Source organism: Cylas formicarius, unplaced genomic scaffold (genome assembly GCF_029955315.1).
Source record: "Cylas formicarius isolate icCylForm1 unplaced genomic scaffold, icCylForm1.1 PGA_scaffold_12__32_contigs__length_19106922, whole genome shotgun sequence".
NCBI classification, from domain to species: domain Eukaryota; kingdom Metazoa; phylum Arthropoda; class Insecta; order Coleoptera; family Brentidae; genus Cylas; species Cylas formicarius.
The window spans coordinates 18,285,526-18,306,232 of NW_026844225.1; the positions used below are offsets into that span (position 1 = coordinate 18,285,526).

At 34.7% G+C, this 20,707-nt stretch overlaps 1 protein-coding gene across 3 annotated transcripts in view; it reads right to left on the reverse strand.

The window, feature by feature from the left end:
- LOC132708587 (protein trachealess) overlaps nucleotides 1–20,707 on the reverse strand; it is a 110,027-nt gene that overhangs the window by 8,809 nt on the left and 80,511 nt on the right. For 2 of the 3 annotated variants that reach the window (XM_060680983.1, XM_060680986.1), the window contains 2 exons: nucleotides 11,254–11,492; nucleotides 1,986–2,050 (listed from right to left, as the gene is read on the reverse strand). In XM_060680983.1, the coding sequence (XP_060536966.1) occupies nucleotides 1,986–2,050; nucleotides 11,254–11,492 (304 nt within the window). Of the gene's footprint in view, nucleotides 1–1,985; nucleotides 2,051–11,253; nucleotides 11,493–14,247; nucleotides 14,525–20,707 lie in introns of those variants that run through there. The other variant, XM_060680984.1, reaches the window with a different exon arrangement.

Here is a 20,707-nt window from a genome sequence, read left to right on the forward strand (position 1 = left end):
TGTCGCACCAAGGTAATTAAACCTTTTCACCACATCCAGCCTTGATCACCCATGAAGAGCTTTGGCTAGGTTGCCGAAAGGGATTTACTAAAGCACATAACTTTGGTAATTATATATAGAAATTACAAATAATTAGTTCTAAACCTAAAACAAAGTATTTTGCATTTGATAGGACTGAGAAGTCACATAATTTTACGCGAAATTTGAAATTTAAAATGCTTATGTTTTTATATAGGGATCCTAGAGCAAAATATGCCTTTTGCAATAGCGATGAAACATGGGCTAGGAAGCGTGAGTCATTCTCAAGCATTAAGCCGCGATTTTTTGCTTTTCTTAGAATCGGGAGTTTAACCGGAGGTGTTTCGGTTAATTTAAATAATAAAAAAATTGATTCGCCAATTAGTCAGACATGGAAAATCTAGAAAATGATTTGTTTTTGTGAAAAACTGAAGATACCAAAATTACGATAAACCATTCAAATAAATTATAACGACCTAACGAACGCAACTGGTTAAACAAAACTTCTGGATTCCTCCTGTGGTGGTTTTTGCTGACGTCTCGCCAATCATCTTGTTGGCTTCTTCAGAGCATGACTGAAACTGGCTCGCATTTTACTCTGTACCTGCTTATATATTGTTTGAGGGGCGGAGCTAAATGAGGGACATAAACACCGTCTCGGATGACTGATTTCCATTTTGGTAACAGGTAGAGACCTGAGTCGCGGTTAAGATTGTTAGGTTGTTTATAGATTTCTATAGACTCTCTGATTCTTCGTTAGTAGAAGAATGGATTACATGTCCGGTGTCGTGATTGTGTTCGGCAACAGCTGATGAGTTTATTTGTTTTAGTCGTAAGGCTCTTTCGTGTTCTTTGAGCCTAGTTGATATTTTGGAACTCCTTTCATCTCACATGGAATTTTGTCTTTGACGGACCGAAGATGTTAAGAGATCTTTGGACAAGTGGTAAATTTGGTTTTGACGTTATACTTCTTTAGAACCTTTGTTTTGAATGTAAGGAAGGATCACAGTGACAAGTGTAGGATTGCTTTCGGTCTCATTGCTATTGGAAGGTTCTGGTGAAGTGTATTTTTTGATGGAACGCATAATATCTTCGATAGTTTTACGACACAAGCTACGTAAACAAGAGAGTTGATAACCGATGAATTTTGGGAAGGATGGTGATGTGACCATGCATTATGCGTTAACACAATGACCCAATGTTTGATCTGATTTTCTATTGATAAGAATATTTTAGAATGGAAGGTTATTATTAGTTTCCAACTTGAAAAAAAAATTAACAAATTTGAGAGCAAAATGTAGAAGAGATTTGTTAAAAGTAGGAAAAAAATACATAACTTTATATAAACATTATTACTCATTTTTATCTGCTGAATGTGCTGTTAAAGTTTGTCCATTATCAATGGGAGCACCTGGTGTACGAATTTCGCAATAGTGAGTAGATTGATTTTATTATTTCAATTCGAAAAATAAATTGACTTGAGTTATCGAAAATCATTGAACAATGGGTAAACCGGTAAGGGAAAGGTGCTACATGCTTATTACTTGGAATTTCTCTGAAATTAGTAGGGATTCTCTTGCATGGTTTATTTTTTTATTTACTTTTTCCTGTTGCCTTGTCAGCTTTAAAAATAAATTTAAAAAATTGAAAAATATGTCTCTATTTGAAATGTTTCGGGTGTTGAACAAACGTTCTGTGTACCTTTCTACCAAATTTTCGTTCAATGATTGCCGATCTCATCGGTGTATATGAAACGACCGTCACGACGCGTGAAGAATAAATAACTAGCCCAACTTTGGAGTCGAAGCCTGAAGAAAATCGACGTCATTTTAAAAGTTTTTTATTATTCGAAAAATACCCGAGTTCGCGGTAGCTTGTGTATTTATTATTCATCATTTTAGACGTTGGGATTTCCATTAGTTTGCGAATATTTAGAGGTTTTTGAATAGTTAATAAAATCGACTTACCTGCAGTATGTGCGTTCCCTGATGTTGTTCGAAAATTTCGGATATAGAAGAAGATCGCCTACTGGCTGCAACAAATTTTAAAAAACCGTTTAGAAAATAAAAAGTTAGAGCTACATACATATTTTCCCTCTTCCTTCCGAATTCCGAGGGATTTACTTGATAAATGTAATCGAGCTAAAGGCAGTAAATCACACACGAATCTCACATGGCACCTATTAAAGACGAAAACAAATGGGAGACCTTCCGAGGAAAATTATGATTGTTTTGATACCGGTTTGAAAAACGTTTCCCCGATGTATTAATTCCGGTGTGATATATATCGCTTCTATATTGGAGTTTTCACAAAGTGAATGAGGAAGGAAGGAGAATGTCTCTCTACCATGTGAAACGTAAATAAATATTGCTATTTGATATCGAACTTTATAAGGCTGTATTACACGCCCTCAAAAATTTTGTCACTCTCGTATCCTATTCATCAACCGCGGTGTGCGCCACCCTAGGTAATTTCCTTTATATATTATCATCTCTTAGTTAAATCGTGATTTATAAAGCTAAATGCTACATCGGAAGTTCACAGATTCGCGCCATTTTGATGACTAACTACAACGGTAAATACAAAAAAAATGGCCCCTTTCGTGAACTGATAAAAAAAACCACCCCGGCGTGATTTTGCGGATTTGTACTAACTAAACAACCCACACGAGTATGTGGGCTGATTGAAAATGTGTTATCGGGGGGCGGCGTTTTGCCCCGACACGGGCATCCCAGAGAAACTACAACATGTAAATCTAATCATGAACCCTCGATGTTAAATTCGCAAATCCAATTCCGACGACCCCAGCGTCGAATGATAAAATTAGCAGTTGCTTATTGTAAACCAAACTTGGAAAATTCGGAGCTGTAATTCGCGTACTTGTGGCCGCACCGCCAAAAGAGGGTGGTTTTTAAGCGAAGTAATTTTCAATAAATTAACCCAAATCCAATTCATAGGCGTAACGTATTATTCGACGTTGGGGTTGCTTCATAAGAGCCTTTTGTGGGAACGTTTCAAGGGTTTCGTCAAGTAATATTTCGATGCATCACGTGCAGTATGTATTTAATTTTGAAATAGAATCTTATAAAGTCTGTTTATAGAAAGTGACTAACTGATACGAATCCAGGGCAAGCTGTAAGAATGAAATATGGCCGAACAGGCCCGACTATGCTTAGAATATTTATTTATTTATGTATGTATTTATGTTTAAATCTAAAATAAAATTACACATTATTTTTATTACCTACTTAAATTACTTCAAATTATTCACATAATATATCAGTATCACTATCGCTATCATCGCCTGTTCTAATTATTATTTGTTCTATATCATTTGCAATATAGATATACGATTGGTCTGCCTTTTCTATATGTTTAACAGAATTTGCCCAACTGTGTGGAAGGATGTTAAAAACTTCGGTTTCTATAAGTTTGAGGACATTGGAGTTAACAGTAATCTTATTTTTTTCTACTGTGATAACTTGCATTGTCCATTACAATGTCGCTATTAGGAGGAATGTTTGGAACTAGTTTGTTTTTAAACCAACTTTCAAATAAATCAGCGGTGGTGTCTTCATGGTAATCCAGAGAAGAATCTTTAATATTTTCCGCAGACAGAGAAAGTCCATTTGGAATCAAACCATCTTTAGAGCCAGCATGCAAAATAGTTATTCTTTTACCTCTTTTTGATGGCGCGTTTGTTTTACACTTATCAGTTGAGTCAACCCAACCCTTTTCCGGGGTATCATAATTGTCGAACCAGGTTTCATCCAAGTAGATAATCGGCCTTTGTTGTTCTCTGTAAATCCTAATTTTTTCTAGATATTCCAGTCGCCATTTCCGAATTCTAAAAGATTAAATTAAAACTTGTCTTTTGACAATTTTTTTAAATCTAAAACCCATGTGTTGAATACACTTCCATAAAGTAGTTCTGCCACATTTAACACCGGTTTCATCTTTTTCGAGCCTCCTAATTAAGATATCTAATGTAGGCACGCTTTGTTCCTCGTATAACTGGTAAATTTTACGCCGTATTATATCTTGATCACTTTCATCTACACTCTTCCTCGCTGAAATGGGATTATTCACAATTTCCCATACAGTTAATGTTGGAATTTTCGTCAATGTGGCCGTTTCTTCAAAAGACGCTTGCTTGCTGGCACCACGTTTAATGAGAGTCAAATAAACATTGTTTATAACTTCCCTAGTCTCAATAGAATAGTGTTTTCTACATTTGGGCGGGAGCATCCCCTGAGATACACTAGACTCGCACATATTTTGCATAATTCGCACACGATTCAACACATTACTAATAAACTTAAGCTAAGTAGTATACCAAACCAAAGAATATTAAACACAGGTAAGTATAAAATTATTTTCTATTACGGACCACAATGATACCTGAATTTAAATTCCGAAACTTTAGGTAATAATCTTGTTGCATTGTATGTTAACGACCACAATTGGATAATCCCATTCAAAAGCAATTGGTCACTTTCTTATATATATGAACAGACCATAACTAATTTTTTAATGTATCTAGATAAACAATTTCTACTGAGTGAAAATTATAGTTAACCTTTAATCTCGCTTATATCGGGTAGCCCAGAGTACTAAAAGTATCTGGCGAACTGATCAACTCTACTTAAAATTATACTGGGTGAATTCCACACAAAATCTTATTTTAAAACACCCGGTATGTTGCATCTGAACAGTATGTCAGGAATGACTTTCTATTCAATTAAAGTGCAGAGCCATTAAGATTTCTTCAAAGGTCCAAATTGCTTAAAAATCTAGAATTTTTTTTTATTTCGATTACGGTAAGACACAGGTATAGAGAAATCTGAACAATCTACTTTGTTTCTGGCGTATATTTATCTTTTTTAAACTAACCAAGATTTTGCCACGTTTAGATAGAATCGGCAACACTGCATACTTGAAAATATTTTTCAGAGATAGAGCAATGTTTAGTTAAAAAAATTAAATAACGCTCCGTATTTTAGATGGCGTTGTTGCTAGAAATTTAAATTATTATTTTAGATATTGGAAGGTCCTTCTAAATATATTATTTGACCAAAAAATTAAAGGTCTTTTTAATTCACAAATTTAAAGGAACCATCAAAATAAGTAACATCCACGGAGTGAAAATTCTAGTTTAACTTTTTCTGTCTGACATATATACATAGAAAAAAAATGAAATAATTAATATTATTCAAATTCTTACGACAATAAAAATAATAATAATTATTAAAAAAATCACTATTTTGGATATTGAATGGTGAAAATAGGTTATTCTAATTACATTATTATTTCAACAGAATATTAAAGGTCTTTTTAATTCACAAATTAAAATTGCTACAAAATAAATAACATTTACGGTGCAAAAATTCTAGTTTACCTTTTTCTTTGTCACACGTATGTAGTCGGAAACGGAATAGTTAATATTATTCATATTTTCAAATTTCAAATAACGCTCCATATTTTAGATGAAGTGGTTGCTAGAAATTTAAATCATTATTTTATATATTCGAATTATATTAATTATTCGGACAGAAAACCAAAGGTCTTTTTAATTTACAACTTAAAATAGCTAACTCAGCTTTTTTTTGTCTCACCCATATATAGACGAGAAATGGATAATTCAGTTTATTTATTTACATTTTTACAATATTCTAGTTAAAAAAAAATAACAATGCGGATTATAGATAGAGTGGTTGCTAGAAGTTTAAGCTACCATTTTAAAAATGAAGGGTGAAAAAAGGTCATTTTAATTCATAATTTAAAATTTCTATAAAATAAGTCATATTTACGGAGTGAACATTATAGTTGAGTCTTGGTTAGTTTTGTTGTTGGTCCCGCCTATACCGGGTGACACAAGAATGTGGGAACACTCTATGACTTCTTAACGGTTTGAGATAGCGGTTTGCAAATTTGGAAGGGTTAATATAGGCTGAATGTCCAATTTTTTGACAATATGCAGTCACTGGTTGAATTTCCGGTTTGAGTGGATGCGAGAGTAATTTTCGAATTTTAAATGGCACTACCTATATTTTTTTGCATTTTTGGATTCAAAAAATCATACGTAGGATAGGACGGTTTTTCACTTTTTTTGTTTTTTTTTAATTTTTATTTAATTTTTGAAAATTGTGTCTAGGAGGCAGTGGCCATCATAAATTTACCGGGTCACCTGCTCATGTGAAAAATTGCAACTGAAACTTTTCTTTACTGGTCTAATGGCAAATAACATTTAATGTAATCAAACACTTTTTAAAACCTATACTTTTTTTGCAACATTTTGAAACCAACATTTTCAAAATCCTTTAAAAAATAAGCTACAAGGAAGGAAAAAACCAGATAAGTAAATACCTTTGTATAAAAACAAAATATTACTTAGCTGATTATCGATTTTGTCGTGTTATCGATTTGGATTATCATGGAAAACAATAATCAATGTACAAATGGAGAAAAAGTGGTTTCTGATATACGGGGAATGCAGAAAAAACTCTCGACAGGTCCGTGCATTGTATGCAGTCCGCCTTCCTGCATATTCTTTCTTTAGAAAGCTGGAATTAAAAATGAGAAATCCACAAAAAAATCGATATAATAATGTTATTATAACCGAAGAAATGGAAATGAATGTTGTGGGATACGTCAACCAACGTAAATCCAGCTGCGTCGCTAAGAGAAGTGGCAATAGAATTAGACATCTCAAGAGAATCTGTGAGGAGAATTAAAAAAAAAAACAAGGTATAACCTTCATCAACAACTTTATGAAGCTGATTTTGTATGAAGACTTAGATATTGTAATTGGCTGTTAGATAAACATGACGAGAATAATAATTCCGTTAATTTATTTTTGTTCACTGATGAGTCACGAATCTCAAATAATGGTAAGAACGGTTCGGAATCAATGTTTGGGCAGGAGTGATAGGAAGGCGAATATGTACGAGATGTACAATAGTTAAGAAATGAAATTGAAGACTTGTTAGATGATTTACCTCTTGCCGTGACATTAAATAAGTATTAACAGCTTTTCAAAATATTGTGTCGAATTATCCAAAATGTGACAGATTTGAAAAAAAAATTTTTTTTCTATTCTCTTGTTCTCCTGAGTTTCCGGTAAAAAATGCTTGTAACTTATGACGTAAGTATACATACAATACTTTCAACTTTTTACCATAATAAAATACTTTCATTGAATTTCAGAAGAAACTCTCCGTTGATTTTTTTTTTAAATACTTTCCACATCATGAGCTTGTTGAGAGTTTCTTCTGGATTTTTAATCTTATCGACTTGACAATTAATAATGAATAAAAGCAAAGCCACCTAAGTAATATTTTGTTTTTATAAAAATGTATTTACTTATCTGGTGTTTTTGGTAACATTTGGTTAAAAAATTAAGTAACGCTATGCGTTATAGATGCTAATTATATTATTATTTGAACAAAAATTCAAAGGTCTTTCAAAGTCACAAAATGGATAAAAGAAAAACAAGTCTTATTATTATTATTATCCAATTATTCAATTGTTCTAAACGAGGGAATCACAAAGTATCTGACCACGCAGAGTTTTTGTTAAAAAATACTAATTCATATGGGAAGAAAACTGTCTCATCCTTTCCTGTTCCCTTTTTTAAATACGCCCCTGTTGAATCTTAAGACCCGCTGTGGTCCTAATGAATTGACATTGATCTAGGGGGTTAGATTCGGTTTTGTTTCAATATTTAAATGGAATCCGGGACTGCGGATTGTTTAATCCTGTTTAAAACCCGGGAATGTTTGATTGACGCTAATTTAAAACTCTTTAGTCGACGAAATAATTTCCAAGAGGGAGAGATTTACACAGGTTATTCCTCTAACCCAGATTCGTTTCATTTATTCAAATTTTGTTTGAGGAACGTTGAATATTTTCCGAGTCGGTAATTAAGGGATTTTTCGCGAACGGAGGCGGGGTTTATTTAATTTAGTAATAGAGCGCAGGAAATTTTATTAGTATTCAGTTTGTGACTTTAATCAAGTAAAGGACAATTTCCTAACCCGGTTGCACACAAAAACGCTTCGGCATTCGACGATTTGGTATTCCGCAACAATTGTCAGTAAAATTCAGTCGTGTCGTACGTGGCTTGTTAAAAATTTCTTCGATTGATTTTTAACTAGGTTATTTGATACTTTCTATTGTTTTACATTCTCCTATGGACGATAATTTTGTCTTAAACGCCATATTTATTCGTTCACCAAATTAAGTGGCAAAACAAACGGAACCCCCAGAGACCGATGACTACCTCTCGGCGCTTTGTTAAGCCAATTCCTGCAACGGATCTCTTCCTGTCGGTTCCCGTAAAGACCACACGTCGACCCGACAGGAAGGGCCCCAAGAATCGTAGCCGCGAGCCCAGAAACAATTGCCGGTCAGCGCGGTCAGTATTTCTTTTGTTCCGGGGGTAATTCGATTACCGGAACCTTTCGACGAGCTCATCACAGACGCAGATGCTCCGGGATTTGCTTTTCCTGACCCGTCTTTCACCTGATCATGTGTAAAAATAGTTTTTTTTTCGTATATAATTTATATTTTATACAGTGCGTCTAATATAAGGATGGGATAGCATGGAGATATCGGAAACCATAGCAGATCAAGGATCGGTTAGGTTTGGTTAGTTTAGCCAAAAATACGAGAAACATTATCAGTACATTATTATTTTTTAGAAGCAATGGTAACATAAAGGGACCTTACGTTTTTAATTTTCTTGTGGGCGCCATATTGAATATTTTCATTATTAAATTGACCTCAAAAATGCTTTGAAATGATGTATTTATCATCCTTCTTAGAGTCACAATTATTTTTAAAAGTGGATCCTTATTGGTCTCAACATGCATTCTGAAAAACAAAAGTCTTAGTCGCAAAAACTGAACAAGTATTGAATTTATTGTTGTCTTCTCGATTTTTTTTTTGGGGTACATCATGGGATCCTAAGAATGATGATAAATGCATCATGCCATTCATAATTTAAAAGAATTTTTAATTTAATTTAATTTTAATTAATTTAATCGACCCTATATCTCCTTCCGATATCCCAATGCTATCTGATCCTTATATCGGACACACTGTATAACACTGTATTATTATCCTTAAATCGTTCAAAATTTCTTTAAAATTACTGATAACAAATACGAAAGATTAAGTGCAAAATTGTAGCAAATTTCATTTCCGTCCAAGTCCAAGAGAAGAGAATATTTATTTTATATTTTGCACTATTATTTATGTCTTGTTAATCGTTTTTTGTTTGCGGCTTCAAATTTGTATAAATAAATTTTCAAATCCAAGATTTTTCAGAAACTGAAATTTATTTTATTGTGGCTTTTTTTTTATACCAACTACGCGGGAAACTCCCCACAATCACTACTTTAGTCACATATTTCACCTATAATGCTTAATTCTGCTAGAAGAATGTTCTCTCTACCAGCATAGTCATAATAATTGTTGTTTGGTTAGTTAGTTTATTAAATTTTTACTTATTTTTTTTTCTAATTGTTATCTAGGAATAGTTAGTAGGAATAGTAAAAAATATTGGGTACTGAAATATGTACGGTGATGCCGAGGTAATTTGCAATCAAAATGTCTGTATAACTTCTATTCTTATTCCATGCAATTTTCTAGCGATTTTGATTCTCCAAATTTTTCGTTTCCCCATGAAAAAATTAAAAAAAAACTGTACTGTTATATTCAGGTGAGGGCCCATTTTTTTCCAAATTCCTAGTAATTTATTTGGGAAGATAGGAATTTTTCTAATAATATTATGGACCGCAAGAATTGTGATTGTGAGATTGTGATTAACGTAAAAAAATGGATATAGGGACTTAACCAAAACTTCATGTAAAAAAAATATTTTTGATCCATAATATAAATCCGATAATAATTATAATTAGTGTTCGCAAAGTTTTGTCCATATTGAAGATAGACTTTTGAAATAAAGTTTGCTAATTTTTGCAGTCGTGTCATGAAGAAGGACATGGATTCGGATGATTTTGACGACTATTTTGCTGAAACGAAAAAATATCTTGAGGCAATTCCAGGAGTTATAGATAAGCCAAGCTATCATAAAGAACACTCCGACTACATCTGGGAAAAAAACAAGGAATTATACACGGTTAATACTGTGAAAGATGTAGCAGGAATACAGAGTGTAACTGCCCTGGGCATGTTACCATTTCGAAATAAATTCTATAGGAGTTATATGGGCGCAAGTGGAATGGTTTGTAACAAGACACAACACGACATTCAAAATATAAAATTAAGCTTCTGCTTGATCAAGTCATTGAGGATGTAACACCAGATAACTGGTGAAAACCGGACCATTAAAGAACTTGGTCAATCGGATCATCAAGTCATGGTACATTGGGCTAAACATTGTTTGGGAAAAATATAAAATAGAATATGATAGCTCGCAATGCCTGAATGAGTAATTTACATACGTCGTAGTCTCAGATTTCCAGAAAGTGATATTGCTGAACTGTGAGATGCATTTTTTACCATTCGACAAATTTTGTGTACTTAATTATAACGTCAGATGACGTTTTATTAGAGATATATTAATAAAGTAAAAAATACTAACAGTGCCTTGCATATATTCATTTAAATTATTCATAAAAATAAAGGCTGATGTCCACGGTTATAACACCCGAAACAGAGAACACCTTCTAAAGTCAAAACTGAACCACATGTGTTACAAAAAGTCGCTAAATTACTATAATTTGCTTCCTACAAGCATTCAAGAATTATCTACAAGACAATTTGCATCAGAAAGCTTCTGTTAACCAATGCTTTCTACGACCAGAAAGAATTTGAAACATATATTACAGGAGTGCCCTGATGAGTTTAGTGATATTTTCTCGACATTTTGTCAATATGTTTGCACTGTTTGTATATCCGTTTGTAACTGTTCTATACTGTACTGTTAAATGTGTGTTATCGTATCGTTTATATACATAATTCCATGTACCTTTATTCTAGTCTATAATGTACTCGTTTCCTGACGAAACATCCACTGGGCTTTGTGAATAAAACTATTCATCTATCTATGATAATTTTTTATAATTTAATTTTTGTATAATGTTAAATGAAAAATAATGGTTCCTAATTCTATATCGTTGTGGCTTAAGGATTCAGTTTTATTATTCTACTTATTTCTGAAATAGACTTCTGTGAACTCTATGTAGATATGTGTTCAATTTTTCTTACCTTTTAAGGTTTTGTTCGGAGGTGGCCCGTCCCTACTCCATGGCGGTTCTCCGTGTCCAGAGAAGTCTCTTAATTTAAGATACGAGATCGTCAGTCTAATAATACTAGCTTTATCTAATTGAGAGGTGATTGCGGCAGGCAACGGAAGCATTTTCGCGAGTTCATAGAACTCAAAGTTTTCTTTCCCCCTTCTAGACCGGGCGGCATCTCTGCTTTTTTCCTTCCTCAATTCTAGAATGCTGCAACATAGAAAAGGAGTACGGTTAGGAAACGACCTCTTCGCCGTTTGATTTGACTAAATAATATAAGCGAAACAATGAATAAGAGTATTTTCGTTGTGATTTTATCGGGAAACGAAGGTAAATTTTAAGCTTCCCACCGGAGTCGGCTAACTTTCGCGATCTCAGCTCGTTACTTGTGATTTTATGCATCCTCCGGGGCCTTCGTCCCATATGTCGAATTCTAATTTCCGCCTTCGTCCCGAAAAAAGGGGACCCGTGTTCAATATAATCTACACGCGCTTTTAAATTGCTATTTAATTCTATTGCCTTTAAACTTTTTGGCTCCAATTGTAGACAGCCTATTCGGAAAATAACTGATTTCAATTACGCGACGAAAGAATCTAAAATGCCACTGGGGAGTTCGTTCCCTTAATTCCGGCACCATAACTAAAAGAAATTATTGTTTCTCTCCAGACAGGGTGTCCGCCCAATTTAGTCCGGTTGTCGGACTATGGGGGCCAGCGTGTGAAAACAAAATTACGGGGAACTTTTGCTAAAATTGGCAGAAATTGGTCTATGCTACTTGAACCGTTATTCGAGCCCCCTGAGACCGTCCGAGCCCCTCTGCCGGCTGTTATTAGGTTATCCTTGCCAGCAGAAAGCTCGGAAAGCGTCTTTTGTGATATCTGTCGGTGGATGATGTTCTGGAATGCCTTTTGGCGCGATCGAACTGTCAATATTTTGTTCTCATAAGGACGATGCGCGTGACAAAACTTCGATTCCATCTCCAAATCAACCCCCACATTTTTCTGCATAAAGTATTTTGGAACATCGTCATTCATAACTGATGAATCCGCTACTTGATTTAAGTCAGAGGTTAATAATCGTAAAAACCCGCAAATAAAAAACAAACTCCCCTAGGAGCCCCCTTCATAATTTGCTAAAAAGCCACGTAAGAAAAAAACACGTTTTATGACGGGGAGGTCATATAAAACGTCCCCGATGGTGCATCTTGTTGTGCAAAAAGACCGTTTTTTCGTTAGACCTGGACCGTCTCCGGAAGCTTTTCGATGTCTCCCGTACGTCCCTCGGGACCTCTGCCTCATTAATCGGACGTGGAATGACACGTCCAGAAGCTATAAAACCTTTCCTATTCGCGGTAGAGCTAGTTCAGCACTCCTGGAAACGAAACCGTCACTTTTTAGACGTCGACGCGTTCATTGTTTGATTTTTTTTTCCAATTTCGACCGCAACACACAGAAACGGAATTAAGTCGAAAAGGGAATATGACGGCTATAAAAGTACGTGACAAAATCGAAATAGTGAATCGTATAAATATCCTGGCAGACCAACTAGGATGTCTGATTGAAAGAGACGCTGGGGGCCAAGCAAAACATATTGGCTCTCACTCTTGTGTTTGTCCAGTTCAATCGCACCAGAGGCGTTCGTTGGGGAGATCTAAAATAAATTCTCCGCAAGTTCGCCTAAGTTATCCGGGCAAATTAGTTCAGTGAGATACCATAACAAGTCAAAAAGAATAAATTAATTGTTTTTAATTAATTAATACCCTATTGATTATTTTATTTTAGGTTTAGTGTAATAAAAATAAGATACTCAATTCTTATCGAAATTATTATCGAAAATGACCAACGGCTGTTACAACAGCGATTAGTTAGTTCCGTCCACATATCTGGTAAAATACTCCATACTTTCTCTCTTGTTTTTGTAATTGTTATTAACCATTAATTAATTTATTAATATTGGGTTAAAGCTGTTAACTTATTATTACAACTTTTTAAAGTATATGTTTTTCGTTTCTACGTGTATATATATTTTTTGAAGGCATATAGTTAGTGTTTTATAATTTTGTTTTCCTCCAACATTAATAAGCTAAAATCTCCATACGTTCAGACTCTTGTGGGGTATGCTGGTGTTGCTTGAATTTTTTGTTGTTTGGAATTTCTACAACATTCTCTAATTTATTCTTACTATTTATACCATAGTCTGTTTTGATAAAAGTTGTGGGAATGAAATATGAATTAAAATTTGTAATTTATTTTATATTTAATGGGTAGATTTTGACCGTCTTTGAAATAGCGTAAAAATCTACCCTCGACGCCACTGACCGCCATAACCAATTCGCAACCACTAAAAATATATTTACCGTAGGCGCGACAATTGTGCTTGTTTTTTCATTTTATTTTATTGCCCTCCGTATTCGAGATTTTCCCCTATAATCGTATTATTTTCCACGACCCTCCTCTGAGGATAAGTATTATAAGAACGGGGAAAAAACTACATCGATTGATTATCGCCCCGCCGCAAGGTGACCATTTGTTGTCCACAGTATTTTTGAATTTCATTTTTATTTATATTTAAATTATACAACATATTTCTTTCTTTACATTTTGCAATTACAGCTCTTCCTAATAATCTTAAATAGTTAATATAAAAGATCAATCACAAATTGAAAGGTAGTACTGCCACTCTTCTTCAAAATAAACAATTTTTAATAAAGATGGCGTTCTTCAAAAAAAGTGAAAAACAAATTAGATCTGCAGTGGCAGTTGATCAATATTAGCTGGCCAAGGAGCCATACTTTCTCAGCTAAAATTGAAAAGTCGTTAGCCTGGCGACGCTTAACCAACGATTAGTTGTTAAAATATCACGAAATCGAAACAAAGACTAGTATATAATTATAAATAATTCGACATGCCCTGGTTCGAGGAGAGGAGTCTGTTTGTAGGGAACACACAGATCCGCCGGTACAAACCAAGAGTGTGTGAAGGCTGGGTTGATGTTCACCCCTAATCCGATGGGGGTTTGGTGGTGGTGCCTCTGGAATCCCGACGTCACAGCGTAGTCCATAGCCACTGCTTGGTAAGGCAGCATGCCAACCAAACAACACACTTAACTTTATAGAATCGAAGCGAAAATATTGGTTGTTTCTTATCGTACGGTGGTTCAGGTCATAGTAATTGAAATGTCACACCAAAATACACTCTCGAGTTGCACCAAGAAACGTTCGAAACGTCCTAGGGGTAATGTTCCCGCTTTCGTCAGACAAAACCAGTGACTAATAGGCAAGAAGAAACCGCGGAGTGCCTAAAAGCCGGCTTGGGTGTAGGCGGGCGTTTTCGTTTGGCATTCCGATACTCCGGTTGGTTCACAGCCACGCAGCTTTCTAGCGCCGAGCCAACACGCGCGGCTATTCGTCTGTCGTGTACGCCCACGTAGAAAATCGTTCGGTTATCAACAAGTAGCCAATATGCACCGGCGGCGCTTTACACGTTTATCGCTTACATTTTTGGTCCTTCGTATCGGATCTCCCGGACCTGACCCATGCATCGCCAAATTTATTATACCTAAATGGTTTTAAAAGGTTGTGCGTTTGGGATACCTCGCTAAGCTCCTGAATATTCCTTTTATTTTCTTTGTTATTTGCTGAACCAGGATTTATTTTTACTAATTTTCTTTGTACAGGGTCAAATTGGACATTTTTAAAGGTGATGGCTCGAAACGAATGGACATTCGTTGTTATTCCTGAGCTGGTGTTTTTCAACAATGTGCATTTTTAATACACTTTTTGTCATGGAAAGTTTTTTGTTTATATGAAAATATTTGCGGCATTTTTTGAGCTTAAATGACTGAAATGTAATAATTATAATTCTAATAATTAATTAGTTATCCACCGAAAAATGTTTTTAAAAGATTGAATTCGTCATAAACAGTGCTCACTTACAGCAATGTCTCTTAAGTAATGATACCAGAGTATAAAACCTTTTGAAAAGTGCTGTTTTGTGCTTTGGTGGTTTCATTGTGAACTGATTTCGTGTAGCGATGTTTTCGGAACCCTTAGTGGGTTCCGAACTGAAAGCACCATAGGAAAATTTTTGAAAAACAATAAAACTAAATCACGAAAAACTTAAAAATCCGAAGTCTACAAGATGAAATGTGGATCAAGTCCCGAACATTTAAGATACGCATTAACGAAAACAAAAGAGCGTATGAAAATAAAAGTTCGGATTCTAAAATTCATTTAAATTCAGAAATCCACAAGTTTGATGATAATTTTGATATTGAATCAAAAAAACAAAAAACTAAATTTGTTGCAAGCTAGAGATTAACAAAATGAGACATTAGAATCTATCACCTAATTACCAATTCCTTCCATAAATCAATGAAAAAATACCTACCGTACGTACCTTTCCAAAAATATAGCATCCTTGATGTTTTTCTCGGGATTTTTGAACAACTGCGTGTTGGTGGTTGTGGATAGTTGTCAAATAAATGGGATATTATAGTTTGCTTTTGAAAGAAGAAAATAAATGCAGAAACAGCAAGCAATTGGTATTGCGAACGATATCTTGAAAGAAAAGAGCTTCTTAAAGACATTTTCCAAAAATTGCGACACAATCTAATTAGTACCGGTAATTTAATAAGTTAATGTTATTTTCAATAATCCAAAAAATAAACAATGTGTCCCCTATAAAAACCCGTTTTTTTAATTCTATTTTTTTTAATTGCACATTTTCGAAAAACACGCTATAGTTTTGGAACAGAAACCATTTTAATTAAAATTATGTTTTTATGAAAATCGAGCTCCAGACACCTACGTTAGTTTTCGTCTCCTTTAGCAAGGGAAGTTTCACTTTAAAAGTATCTAATTTAGCTCACCCTGTACAGTAAGGGTCCGATCTGAAAAAGTTGATACAGAATGTCATTTCTGGTGCGAAAGTGTTGTCTGTGTTTTTGAGCCGGTTTTCTTATTTGAAAACCATCATTTGGTCATGGGTAAATAATAAAATTAATAATTACAATTATGTTTATATTTCGTAAATAAAATAATTCATGCCATCATTAAGACGCTCAATAACTCGCGCCATTGTCTACTAAACTACAATTATAAAATGTACAATTCTAAAAATCCAATTATAAACAAAATTCGTCTGGGGATATCAACGGAATCAGTTTCTTCATCCGATGAAGGGACAAAGTTTGAGAAATAATTTGCAATGTGAGCCGCCGAATGCTTCTGTACATCAGACTCGCAAGTGCCTCTCAGCTGTTTTCTCTTCTCCTTCATTCGTCGATTTTGAAACCAAATTTTTATTGTTCTTTCTTCTATGCCGAATTGTACGGCTAGCAGTTTACGGTTGCTAGCTGCAAGGAAGCGTTCCTTTTTGTAGTAGTTTTCAAACGTTAGTAGCTGCTGCGATGTAAACTCGGTCCGTTTCTTGCGCTTCTTGATTATTCCGCTATTCTGCGGCGAAATTGCAAACTCCATTTTGTCCAAATCATATTTGCGCCATGGCTTATATGAAACAACTTGTACATTTTTCATTTTCTGGTCAGTGACTTCTCTGTGGCATACGACATGTCCGGGAGAACAAATATGAAAATTTCTCAGGAAAGTCATTATATTTAACAGAAACCAGACAAGCCGATTTATCATATACCAGTAGATTCAAGATTCTCATTACTTCTGTAGCTCAGATCGTGCCCTGGAATTTGTGCCACCGTTGTAACTAATTAGTTAATTTCCTATATAATGTTCAGTTATCGCTTGTGTTTAAAGAACGTTTTATCAATGTTCTACATCATCGGTCCTAAAAATTTCGATGCTTCGTAATCTTACCCTTACATGCGTTATTATTCTTCCAAGAGCAAGGAGCTGAAATTCTGTTTCTCGGAATTGCAATTCATGTATGGAACAGAATATATCGCAAGCGAAATGCGTTCAATGAAATTCGTTAAGAGCAATTTAGGGCTGCCCGATTATTTTCTTTGCCCAGGGTAAATATAATACGGCAACGGGGTCACTAAATTGGGGAGCGATCGAGTAAACTTATGAGGGAAAAAGATAACCAACGAACGTCAAATATTTTATAGACGCTTGGCTATTATTTGTGCCCGTGCGCCATGTCTTTTTTAGAATTTGCGATTTGAATAATCTATCGCGGGATATTTGTTAATAAAAGTAATAGGATTTGGTTAATTATCATAAACAAAGGTCGGTAAAAAGATTAGTCATTCGGGTGTCAATAGCGTTGTTCTTTGTCATTGAGTTACTATTTATTAACGTTTTCTATGCAGCGTATCACTAATCACCAAGCAAAACTAATCAGTCTAACTAACTAAACTAATAGGCGATAATAATAATAATAATAATAATAATAATAATAATAATAATAATAATAATAATAATAATAATAATAATAATATAATATATTATATATAATATATAATAATATAATAATAATAATATAATAAATAAATAAATAATAAATAATAATATAATAATAATAATAATAATAATAATAAATAATAATAACCTTCATTTTATGTATCAGCCTTTCAATACAAATGGTATACAATTAAAGTTAAAAGAAGGCTTTTTGCTAATTTTTTAAGAGAAATTTCCACAGACTACTGTAAAGCTTTTTACAAAGCTTGTGGATGCCACCTGCTTAGTCGAAATTGCTGACGTTTCGCCAATCATCCTGTTGGCTTCTTCAGACCTTGACTGAAACTGGCTCGTATTTTACTCTGTACCTGCTTATATATTGCTATATATTATAAAATAAAATTTTACGCCTTATGTCTTAGTCGTAAGGCTCTTTCGTGTTCTTTGAGCCTAGTTTAGCCGAAAGCAATTCTACACTTGCCACTGTGGTCCTTCCTTACATTCAAAACATCACTGACCATATATCAAAAGTTCTAAAGAAGTATAAGTGCGGTCCGTCAAAGACAACACTCCATTTGAGACACCAGAAGTTTACAGAGAGACCGGACGAAAAATATCAACTAGCCTCAAAGAACACAAAAGAGCCTTACGACTAAGACAAATGAACTCATCAGCTATTGCCGAACACACTCATGAAACCGGGCATAAAATTTTATTTGATAAAACTAAAATTCTTGCATGTATCAACGAGAAATCCCAGAGTCTATAGAAATCTATAAACAACCTTAATCGCGACTCAGGTCTCTACCTGTCACCAATTTGGGAATCAGTCATTCGAGACGGTGTTGATACCCCTCAGTCAAGCTCTGAAGAAGCCAACAGGATGATTGGCGAAACGTCAGCAATTTCGACTAAGCAGAAACCGACGCAGGAGAAATCCAGAAGTTTTGTAAAAAGCAAGGCTTTTTGCTATCTATGTTAAATAGAATTAAAGGAAGGTGCAAGAAGCAAAACCCTTTTTTTTTTGTTAGATTTTTGTCCTTATTTCTTATGACAGCCTTTCAGTACACATGATACCAATTCAAGTTGAAAAGGAAGCCTTTTTGTTATCTACGTTCAATAAAAGCACATTTCTTTGTTAGCTTTTTACCCTCATTTGGTATGGCAGTCTTTCAGTAGAGATGGCGAATTAAAGAAAGACATAAGAAGCACAAGACTTTTTTTGTTGCCTTTGGTTAGCGTAAAATCGCTATTTGATTGATTTAAGGGCTGGCGCTGCATTTTTTAGCAAGTAAACGTTTTTGCTAGTGTATAAAGGCTAATCTGAGCGATCATCTTAATAATCGATAATTACCAGATAAGTCTAATAGATAGGGGCGTAGAAGCAATTAAAGGTGTAGTTACAAGCAATTAATATAAATGTTATGAAGGAGATAGCGCTGTTGAGTTAATTCCGTTAATAATGGGTCACGTTTCATTGGCGAATTGGCCGCAACCAGGAAAAGTGTTGCCGAGGGTGTAGTAAAACGGTCGAAGTGAAATTAACCGACAAAAACAAGTAATTTGCGAAAGCAGTTAGTAAGTTACTGGCGCTGCAAGTGGGTCCTTTATCACGGGCCCTTTGAATGCCGCGGGGCCCCCTAAATCTGCATTACGCCGGTGGCTCATCGTGCGCCTGGGCCTTAACTGCCGTAGTTCCTCGATTAGCTTTCAATTAGCGAGACATCCCGATAGTGTTATCTCTTCTGTACATTGCGCCGCGAGTCGATCTAATCAGCCCTGGCCTCCGACTCGCCTCCTAACCTTTAAATATTTATTTTTCATGGCGCTAATAGATCCTGCACCTCGAGCTACGACTTGGAACGCTTACGATCGTCCCCCCCTTTTTTTTTAACTAATAAACATTGGGAAATCTAATTATAAACAAAGCAATTAATATTGAGTCTCAGTTTCCTATAATATTCTACAGCCATTTTGCAACGAGAAAGTAGCGTATGTTTCTTAAAAGCTTATTGTGTCGTCGAACAATAAAAGTCGTTTAATTTCCATTTAAAAAGGTTTTTGGGCGAGAATTAAAAGTAGCAAAATAATATGCACGGAGTTTAGACTCTCTCTTACCCTTGCGCATCGTTAAGATCGGTCGATCTGATACGTCTGTATTTTAATAATTTAATGGAATGTTACCCCTTTCGAGGAATCTCTGCTTAATTTGTCCCCTCTGCGAGCGTCATAGGTGCATATCTCTCAGATTACGGTAATGTCTTGCGTAGACATTTTGCATTGTTGTCGTCCTTTTAAATTTTTTTACAAAGCATCAAAGGCTGTATCAAAAAGTATTAACAAATGGCTAAAAAAGGTTGTGGCCTGTCACCGACTTATCTCAAAATAAACTTAGAGCAAGCCTTAAAGATGCTTTACTGATGATCACATTGCCCTAGGCCAAGAGTATGATATGATGCCTTGGGCTATGTAACCAGCAAGTTTAATGAAGAATACGACAAAAAGGTCTGGAAGTAAATATAAACAAAACGAAATATATGTGTATTTTTTTATTTATTTTCTTTGGATATTGTTCTGTTCGATAGTCAGCAATTGTGTTATCTAAGTGTTTGGCATCCTTGGAAATGAATATAAAGAAAATATATAAAAAATGTATTGTAAATTTTTCAGTTAAGTTCTGAAGAAGCCGACAGGACGGGCGAAAGAACGAATAAAGGCAATTGAAGCCACAAAAATGGACTATTTTGGGAGTGAAACAGAAATTAAAGGAAGACATTCAAATAAATCAACCTAGATGGTCTGGATATGTCCAGGGAATGGACGATAGCAGGTTACCAAAACAAGTACTTAAAAGGACCCCTCAAGGAACAAGAAAATCACGAATAGTATAGATACAAGATCAGAGAAAGAACATTAAATGGAGATATTATTTTCAAATATTGATCCCTTTTCCTTTTGGATTTTGGGGCCCTGATGTAGAATAGTAATTGACTTCCTTCAAATAAACATTATAAAACAAAAAGATGTGATAATTTTTATTGATTTA